The 10,511-nt window shown below is 42.3% G+C and overlaps 1 protein-coding gene across 4 annotated transcripts in view; it reads left to right on the forward strand.

Moving 5' to 3' along the window:
* Positions 1-1,030, forward strand: part of FYN (FYN proto-oncogene, Src family tyrosine kinase) — a 212,637-nt gene extending 211,607 nt beyond the window's left edge. For all 4 annotated transcript variants that reach the window (XM_055535160.1, XM_055535158.1, XM_055535161.1 and 1 more), the window contains one exon: positions 365-1,030. In XM_055535160.1, the coding sequence (XP_055391135.1) occupies positions 365-573 (209 nt within the window). In that variant the 3' untranslated portion in view covers positions 574-1,030. The remainder of the gene's footprint in view (positions 1-364) is intronic.
* The last annotated feature ends 9,481 nt before the right edge of the window (positions 1,031-10,511 follow it).

The following is a 10,511-nucleotide window of genomic DNA, read 5'->3' on the forward strand; positions in this document are numbered from 1 at the left end:
TTGTGTTCCCTGCGGCCTTTTTGCAGGATTGCCCTCCCCGTCACCCCTGGCAACCACTGATCTGCTTTCTATCACTATAGTTTTTGCCTTTTCTAGAATTTCATATAAATGAAATCATGCAGTACGTCGCCTTTTGTGTCTGGCTTCTTTCACTTCTAATGCTTTTGAGATTCACCCTCCAGGGCTTCACGTGTGTCAGTAGGGGAGTCCTTTTTTATTTCTGAGTGGTGAGATAGCCCATTGAAGACAGGGTTCGCCCCTGGGTGAGGTGGGAGCACTCAACATGTTTTAACCACCTGTAGGCTCCAAGGAGAAGAAAGAGTAGACGCAGGGGCGCCCGCTCTCATGGCCCTTGTCTTTGCAGGCATGAACAACCGGGAGGTGCTGGAGCAGGTGGAGCGCGGCTACAGGATGCCCTGTCCACAGGACTGCCCCATCTCCCTCCACGAGCTCATGATACACTGCTGGAAAAAGGACCCCGAAGAGCGGCCCACTTTCGAGTACCTGCAGGGCTTCCTGGAAGACTACTTCACCGCAACAGAGCCTCAGTATCAACCCGGGGAAAACCTGTAAGACCTGGGTCTGCAGAGAGAGGCCTGGTCCCAGAGGCTTCCCCGCCCCCTCCCCATTAGCTTTCAATTCCATAGCCAGCTGCTCCGAGCAGAGCAGCCAGAACCGTCCAGGATCAGATTGCATGTGACTCTGAAGCTGACGAACTTCCATGGCCCTCATTCATGACACTTGTCCCCAACTCCGAACCTCCTCTGTGAAGCATTCGAGACAGAACCTTGTTATTTCTCAGACTTTGGAAATGCATTGTATCGATGTTATGTAAAAGGCCAAACCTCTGTTCAGTGTAAATAGTTACTCCAGTGCCAACGATCCTAGTGCTTTCCTTTTTTTAAAATGCAAATCCTATGTGATTTTAACTCTGTCTTCACCTGATTCAACTAAAAAAAAAAAGTATTATTTTCCAAAAGTGGCCTCTTTGTCTAAAACAATAAAATTTTTTTTCATGTTTTAACAAAAACCAATCAGGACAGGTGTTTGGTTTTTTTCTTTTTTTATAAATATGAATATATATAATCTATATATCCCTGTGCATACACCATGTGGGTGCTAACATGGAGACCGTGGCCAACGTTGGCCACAAAGCTTCAGGACCCAGAATGAGGATTTGACTGGAAAATCAACATAAAAGCACTGGTGTAATTCTGAAAACCAGTGGCCTCGCTTTTTGGCTTTTGCAAAACATGTTTGGGGGTTTTTTTGGATTGTACTTTTTTGGTTCATGACTGTGCCTATAGATGGCTGTTACTTTGACTCTTTTCATCAGGGCCCAAGCTGAATTCACAATTTCTTTTTCCAGTATTTGCTTCAACTTACTATGATTTGTTCTTGAAACTTAAAAGTGAGCCTCTTTAAAGCAAGCAAGTGGCCAGTACCACCAGGGAAACTAGAGGATGGATACCACACCAACTTCTTGTATAAAAACATGAATGCTGAAATGTTTCCAACTTTTTTTATTTAATAAACCTTGTAACCACATTTAAATGGTCTAAAATCCATAGCATTGTAGTCATGGCAACATGCTAAATTTTCTCATTCAACTAAACCTTACGGGAAGGTGAGGGAGGGGTTGTACATTTCCCATTGTAAAATAAGTGTTTGAATGTTCTGTACTGCTAATGAAATGACTTTCTCTATGTCCAGGAGTCCTCCAGTGACATAACTATGCACTACTTTACATTTCATGAGGATGCACAAAAAAAAAAAAAGTATTACGTTTTTAGTTGCTGTTTGTACCAACCTTGAATTACAAATGTTGAACAACAACAAATCAAAAACCCTATTTCTATTTGAGTTTTTAATACTGAGTAGCAACTCTGAAGTCTTAATTCCTTTTTTGTTATTTCTTTGTGAGTTTACATTTTTAAATTGTTTAACTTTCTTAATTTAGTAATTAAAAAGAGAGCATTTTACATTTGCATTTTTTTTTTTTTGTTCATTTGTTTAAATCATGGAAGGTACTCTAGGAGTGACATATGTGTTCCACACCCAGTGGTACGGACTCACCTGGAAATTTAACCATTGTGCAATGACTTCCAAATGACAGAAACATTCAAAACAGTTAGAATGAGGTTTTTTTCACCCAGAAAGTCTAGACCATTGTCTAGTTAATTCAGAGAATCATTAAGGCAGGAGTAGACATACAGTAACATTTTAATTTATCAGACATTTTCTCTTAACTGGAATTTTCTGTGTCCCCGCTGTAGAAGAATCTTTCTCCTCCTGGAGTCGGTGCATGCTTCCCAGTGCCCCTCCACCTCTGTAATGAAGTTGCTAAGTGGGGAAACAGCCTGGTGTGGCAGATGGGGCAGGGGATGGATGGGGCCAGCCTGGCTCTGCCCTCCTTTAGCTGCTTTCATTCAACAGTCACCTGAAGTCGCTCCCTTTCAGGTCCTGTCTGTAGAAATGAGGGAGTTGAATGAGATTTGCTATAGGTTCCTACATCTGAGATCCTGGGATTCTAAGATCACTGATGTCATGTGGAATTAACAAAGAGGACAGTTTTCTTGGTGATATAGCCTTTATATGTTTAGAAAGTTTCCAGCATTTTTTAAGTGAAGCAGCGATTTTTCTGACTAACCCAAGTTTTTATGGCATTGGTTTGGTATTAATACAATTGCTAAATTGACAAAATTTAATAAAATTTCAAAGATCTTGTTACATACAATTATTATCACAGTACTGGGCAGTTTTTTTAATACTGTTCTAGACGTGTTTAAAGATGTAACTGTGTTTTTCATCTTTACATCCCAATAGGTTGGATAATTTTCAGGTACTCTCTGGGGGGTTTTTGTGTATGTTTCTGACTCAGTCATTCAAAAAAGATCTGAAAAAGTCACAACAGCCTGTTTTAGACAGATTTTTAAAGGAAAACAGTCGATTCAAAGTATAGCCTATAATTCATCCATTGAGTTAATTGTGAGTTCTCTTATGTGAAGCAAAACTCGAGACTTTGGCTAACTTGAGGACACACTTATGAAATGCATCTTGCTGGAACTGTTCTGAAACAGAGTAGGGTTGCAGAATAAAGGTAAAAGTAGCTATGAATATGAAGAAATCAGAGACATTTCAGGTGTTTTCTTCCAAGCAGCTTATGAGTTGTCAAGAGATCTCCCTGAAGCAGACTAGTCCAGGCAAATGAGACATCACTTCCAGGGAGTCCCCACACCTCCCAAAAGGTTTAGAAGTTTGGGGAGAGGAAACTGAACCCACTGACCCAAAAAGTTCTCTTGTATCTTGAAAGGTGCCTTAGTGGCAACTGATGGTGAAATGTCTGTTTTGTCTTTCATAACCTGGCAGTGAGTAAGGATTTGCTCTGTTCCCTCAGGAAAGCTGGCATCTGGCATTGCTGGGCTGCACAGGGAGGCTTCCTAATAATCTAGCTGACTCTACTTTCTTAAAATCAAATTGTAAACCTGCCGGAGAAGACGACTTGACAAAGCTCAGATGCTGTAAATGAGACAGAGTGGTTTCTGTTCAGCCATGCTCATGCTTCGCCCTCTCCTCTGAGTCTGCTTTGTTGCACGTGTACTGATGGGCCAGAGGACCTGAGAGAGGACCGGTAGAGGCTGAGTCTCCCCTGTGGTAGAGCATTAAGGTGTAGACTGAAGGCACAATGCATTTGGCTCTGCCTCGTTCATGGCAAAGAAAGGTGTATGAGGATCGAGGCACTTCCGCAAGAAGAGTGAAGGGTGTTCATAATCCCTCCAATACAGCCACACAACTGAAGATTCCCCGACAAGCACAAGAGGGTATTTACCTGCCTTGAGAAAGACGGGAATCCTCCTGTGGCTAAATCTTGGCACCAGAGGATTTTTCTAGTAGCACTGGAGCTGCAAAATCTTACCTGAAATTTCCTATGGGACTTTGAGAATGTATACCGTATTAAATGGCATGGTTCTTTCACGAGTGCTGGAAGAAGGTAAGGTTTTCTGCAGGATTCAGAGGAGGACTGAAGCCCACAGATGAGGTATGTCATCTGCTGTTTTGTCACAGCTCTGGACAAGAGACCTCACTTGACAAAATAGGAATTTCCTAACAAGTGGCATTGGTATAAAATGGTGTTCGGTCACTTCGGTTCTGAAAGGTATTTTAATAGGTTAGATAAGTTTTGTTGGCTTTCTTATCACTATATATTATATGATTGGAATTCAATTCGGTGATTAAAATATTTGCTGGAAAGGAAGGAGAGAATAAGCAGGGAGGGAGGGAGGAAGTAATTGGGGGGAAGGAAGGGGGAGTGAGGAGAAAGGAGGTTCAAACAAATTCTCACTCTAAAAAATTATATTGTAGGGTATGAATTTACTAAGGCAGGTACCAATAGTATGTTTATTTCATTCCTCAAAAATAGATTGCAACTCCAGAGGAGAAAACAATGAAAAATTATCTTTGTGATATCAAATGAAGCTTCACAGTTTGTATATATACCTAGATTCTCAGAAATTTTTCACAATAAATTCCTAAAGCATACCTCTTTCTTTCCAAACATGCAAAATATTCAGAATCCCATGGGTGGTGATGGAGATATACCTTATTTTTTAAATTAATTCTGGGGACTAGAAATAAAAATAAGTGGCTTTCCAGTGTGACAGGGATGATTCTATGGAGACTGTGATCAGTAAAAAATGACTGCTCCCCCAGCAGCCAGAATACTATGCTCCTTTCCAGAATACTTCTCTTTAATAATGTGTTTAATAATGTGACTCTTCTCTTAATGCATTTTCCCTACCAGATTATGAGCTCCTTGAGAACAGAAACTGCCTAGCTTGTTCATCACTCTACTCCTGCACCAAGGGCAGTGATGAGCTGATGGTAGATGTTGGCTGAGTGGGTGGATGGCTAGATGGATGATGCCATCCTGTGGGGTGAAAGGTACATCAATGAATAACATAGTTACCTTAGGGCCTGCTCGGCACCCTGGGATTTGCTGTGAGCTGCCCGAGGCACTAGCATTGCCATCGTGAATGTGTGCTCGTGACTTGAAGACCCAGTCTGTAGCTTGAAGTGAACACCATTAGTGTTTTCTGAATCTTCCCCCGGAACTCATCCACACATCAATGGGAATGAACCTGTACCCCTTGGGACCTGGGGCCTTCAAAATCTCATTCTAACGTTTGTGCATTTTATGAAAAAATTGATATTTTCCTAAGATACCCATTTTTTGTTTTCATATAGAATTCTTTTCCCATCCTTCAGATTGTGCATTGTTAACAAGTCTATGGTTTGTAGTATGCCTGGCAAAACTCTGCCATGACCTGGGGAGTCCCTATATCCTGCTTGAGAATCACAGGATGAAGATCTTGTCCATAAGATACTACTGCTAACATGGAAATATTGTAGTTGGGAGAGGTAATCTTAACCAAACTAATATAGATTCTCTATATTTGATTCCCATTTTTCACCCAGCAAAGAACAGCCCCTTGACTGAGAATGGGACAGAAGATGGGAGGGTTTGATCATAGGAAGAGGAAAATCATCCAGAACTGCCTAGAAGTGAAGGTCTGATCAGGTCAGCCTGCTGATCCAAGATGGCAGCAAATTAGGGAAGACAAGCTAGAGACATTGGACAAAGAGGAAGAAACCAGAACTGGGGTGAAAGGAGCCCTTTGCTGAGGCTATTCAAGGCAATGGGATGGCCACCAAAGAGATGACTTTGGTTATGTGTAAGGACTTCATTTCTTCTGCAAACATTTTTTGAGTACTTATTATGGGTTAGACCCTGTGCTTAGCACTAGAAAGCTAAGGAGACAATTAATATTCCCAGTCTAGTTGCTCAGTTGTGTCCGACTCTTTGCAACCCCATGAACTGTAGCCTACCAGGCTCCTCCATCCATAGGATTTCCCAGGCAAGAATATTGGAGTGGGTTGCCATTACCTTCTCCAGTGAGATGGAGGTCCATAAAAGATAGTTGCAATAAGCTCTCTGTTAGGAGGAAACAAAAGGGGCAGCCGAGGAGTGCCATATGGCCCAGAATTGGGTATTCAAGGGAGGCTTCCTGGAGGAGTGGGTGCCTAAAGAACAAGCAGAGGTGGATTATGTAACGCATAATGGTAGGCTCAGCATTTTTTGCCTTCAGTTGTATTTTCTTCTAATCCCCAATCTCAATCAGGAGCCAACTCTAAATATAGAATGTGCTTTGAATATAGAAGGTATTCAACAAATGCATCTAAATGAAGAGAAACCAAAACCAAGCAAAGAAAATCTAATTCTCCTTCCTCCCACTCCCCAAACACAGACATTAAAAGGTATGTAGGTAACATCGTTTATTCTGATTATTGTGCTGCTAACTACCCAGATGGGAGATAATACCATAAAAGGACAGAATAAGGTTTCCGGCAGGTTTTTGACTCCAGCGTCCTAGTTGGAATGTGGTTTGAACTATATAGAGTATGAGAATAAGAGAATGGCAGGACTTGTACACTTCCTCTCCTAAGAATAATTAGTAGGGGGTTTTCTCCCACTGGTGACCCTGTTGTCATTCATTCTTCCCCTCCCATTTAAGAGGCTATTTTGTTTGAATCATCAGGTAATATGTAAATTCATGAAAGCAGGTATATATTAGCAGATGCAAGGCATTCTGGTTGTTTTGTTTTGAAATTTTTTTCCTTTAGTTAATTATCAAGTGCTTGCTCTGTAATAATCAATGAGCAGCTAATTGGAAGTAAGAGGGAATGAAATGGGTATTATTCAGATAGTGTTTTTAACAGAAGGCATACAAGTAATACTGTGGGGAAATATTACTAAATAGCAAGAGATTTTATCATGTGTGTGTGTGTGTGTATGTGTGTGTGTGTTTACAAAAGGATTCATTTAAAGCCACTCAGAAACTAAAGCCAGATATGTGAATCCTTTCATTCTCAGACTCCTCCCAAGGGGTAAGTGCTGGAAGATGACAAGAGAAAAGCGGAGCCCCTAGAGATCGCCCTGGAACCAAACCACCTTAAATGGAGCCGGGAGGTCTGTCAATTCCCAGAGAGCAATGAGGAAATGGTAAGCAAATGGCAGCAGTTGCCTAGAGAATTAGGGAATGAATAACAATGCTATATGGTAAATTAACCATGTTACATTGTGCACAGCAAAGGGATGGAAAAACCCTGTTAAAAATTGAGTAATAATTTGCCCACATCATTTACGTAAAATGCATAATTTTCCTACTTCAGTGGACTTTAGTTTGATTTAAAATATGAACAACTCCAGTCCTATTCACCAAAGCATAATTTTTGAGATAATTGGGAAGGGGGAAAGAAATCAGACCATAATCAGCACAATCCTATGTGAACCACTTCACCTCCCCCCTCACCTGTGCATTTCAGAAAATGTTTGTTTATACGTTCCTGAAGGTCTCTAAGTGGAAGTGCAAGGCATTCATCACCGTCACCACTACCACTAAACCATGACCTCACCGTGTTTGAGAGGGGGGAAGCAATGCTTCATTCTATTCAATATTTTTCTGCTCTAATTCAAATAAGTACTTGTTTCTGGATACTAGGGAAAATGGAAACATAGCAAAGCTGTACTTAAAACAGCAAGCTAGGAACAAAAGCAACATGCGCAGCCGAAGGAGACCTTGGAAGATGCATAGATAAAACAAAAAGCTGTGCTTGGCTGGGACTCTCTTTTGGAATCAGATGCAAAATGGAGAACATTGTTCCAGTTGTAAAGATTTTGCAGTCCATAATATCTGGAATAGAAAGGTATCATGTCATCTACCTTGACATTCAGAAGCTGTGCTATTGCTATGAGTTATGATACTTGTTCCTGAACCAGAGTGGTCAGAGGTGGGGTGGAATTCCTATGGTGGACCAGAATTTAAGCTCCACTTAAACGGTGCTTTCCCATGACAATCACTGTCCATTTTCCTTCCCCCACCTGCCCCTGCTCCCCACCCCCACCATAACCATAGAATTTTTATTTAGATATTCACTCATTCTCTTCATCCCCATCTCTCTACAAAGGGTCATTATTTACTTATTATATTCAGCCGTTAAATGTCAACTTTTTAGGACAAATGTATAGCTGACTCTCTCTGCTTCTCATGAAGACTCCTTTTGTTGGCCAAATCCTATTAAAGCCTCGCTGACCCCAAGAAGTTGAATCTTGAACCCCACAAATCTCAATACTTTTTATCTCTTGGGTGCTCATTTTGGTTGAGCAAAGGGGCCTCCCTCAATCCTAAGACTCCTCCCCACTTCCTCCTTTTCTCCTAGTAACTCTTGCCACTGGCCAAAGATTTATTAGACCCTAGTTTTGTCCCTATGCCTTTTGCAAATTAGAAAAAGCTACCCTACCTCAAGACACTTTGCTGCCATCTGCCAGAAAACTATTGTAATAAATATGCCAAGAGCTCATGACTAGAATGTGAATGGTGCCCCCTAGAATTGTGCAGTATACAACTGGCACAACTGTATGTGACAACCCTGTACTTGGAAATCACCTGAGCTATCCTGGAAGCTGGTTGTATAAATAAGAACACGGTAGGTCAGTCTTGCCTTTTTATGACAGTTGGCAATTTCAAAATCTAAATCACTTGGCCATGATCAAAAATTACTGAGAGACAATTTCTGGAAGAGACTGAGAGCCCCTAGGTAGCAATACTCATAAGAATAAAGGGTTCTTATTCAGCCCGAGATTTGGCCTACTGGCTGGGTATATACAGCCCAAACCACCTTGGCTTGATTTTCAGGAAGCATCACTTAGAAAGCTGGTAAGTCTCAGTGTTGAGGGTAAAGGAGGAAAGTGAACTTGGCTTACGTTTAAGTCAACCTTTCCCTCTCCCTGGCATTGGCTGCTTCATTCTTGTTGATCGCTCCATCTGTTCCCCTCCCTCCTTCACATTCAGTATAACCTGCATGTTCTAGTGATCTTTTGCCACAAAACCAACTACCCCAAAACTTAGTGGCAGAAATAGAAGCAGTCATTTTATTTTGCTCAAAAGTCTGCAATTTGGAAAACATTCGTCAGGGATATCTCTGCTCCACCTGGCATCAACTAGGGCATCCCTGTGTGGCTGGAGGACCTGCCTTCCCAATGGCATACACACAGCCGCTGAGTTGATGCTGGCTCCTGCCCGGGAGTTTGGCTGGGGCTCTTGCCAAGGGCTTTGGTTCCTCTCCACTTGGGCTCCCAGGTGGCTGTGGGGGCTTGCTCACACCATGGAGCTCATGCTAAACCACCAGTTGGACCACCCCAACTGACTCCTCATGAAGCAGAGACAAGCTGCCCCTACCAAAAGGAAAGTGAAAGTGAAAGTGTTAGTCGCTCAGTTGTGTCTGACTCTTAGGGACCCCATGGACTGTAGCCCGCCAGGCTTCTCTGTCCATGGAATTCTCCTGGCAGAAATACTGAAGAAGATTGACATTTCCTTTTCCAGGGGATCTTGCCCCCACCAAACCCTGCCCAAATTTCCAATTTCTGAAAAAAATAAATGGCTGGTTTTAAGCCACTGAAGTTTGGAGTGGTTTGTTTTGCAGCGATAGATCACCAGAATGCACAGGAGGAATGTGATGTGGATCCATTCCTACATCTTCCTATGATGCCTGTAGGTGCATGGAGTAAAGGAAGCTAAAACACAAACAAACAAACAAACAAAACTACATTTCCCAGATTCTCTTACCATGAGGGTCATGAGTGTCAGTCAGGCCATCCTAGTAGACATAGCAGCCAGAGTTTGGAAGGCAAAAGTGAGACAGAAGCCAAGTTCCTACAGGTTTTGTGTGTCTTCTGTTGGAAAGCAAGGCCATGGGGCCACCGACGTCCAATCTCCAGCTTCATGGGTGTCAGGAGTCAGTTGAGGAGGCAGTGGCTCCTGCATGTCCCAGCATGCAGGCAGATGTTCCCAGCTGTCTGAGCAAATGCTGTGGTATTGCAGCCACCGTGTTCTTGGGGTCAACAGTGCCAGCGGCAGCCCCTGAGCCCCACCTTCCTGAAAGTGAGAGAGGTGGCAGTGGTGAGGTCAGCTCTGCCACATTCTGGGAATCATTCCTAGAAATCCAGCATAGAGCCTTCTCTTCCAGCCATTCAGCAAGTTTGTAATGCCACCTTTTTGCTTAAAAACCCTAGTCTGGTTCCTATTTCCTGTATTAATCCTGCAACGTATGAATCCTGCATGCTGATTCCTTCTCAGCCACCATTGTTCTTGCTTGCTTTCTCTCATGTACTCACTCCTTTGACAAATATTTATGGCATACCTACTCCACCTAGACAGCATATTAAAAAGTAGAGACATCACTTTGCCAACCAAAGTTCCATATAGTCAAAGCTATGGTTTTTCCTGTAGTCACATACAGATGTGAGAGTTGAACCATAAAGGAGGCTGAGCACTGAAGAATTGATGCTTTTGTACTGTGGTGCTAGAGAAGATTCTTGAGAGTCCCTTTGACAGCAGGGAGATCAAACCAGTCAATCCTAAAAGATCAAGCCAGTCAGGCCTAAAGGAAATCAA

This window comes from Bubalus kerabau, chromosome 9, assembly GCF_029407905.1.
Source record: "Bubalus kerabau isolate K-KA32 ecotype Philippines breed swamp buffalo chromosome 9, PCC_UOA_SB_1v2, whole genome shotgun sequence".
NCBI classification, from domain to species: Eukaryota; Metazoa; Chordata; class Mammalia; order Artiodactyla; family Bovidae; genus Bubalus; species Bubalus kerabau.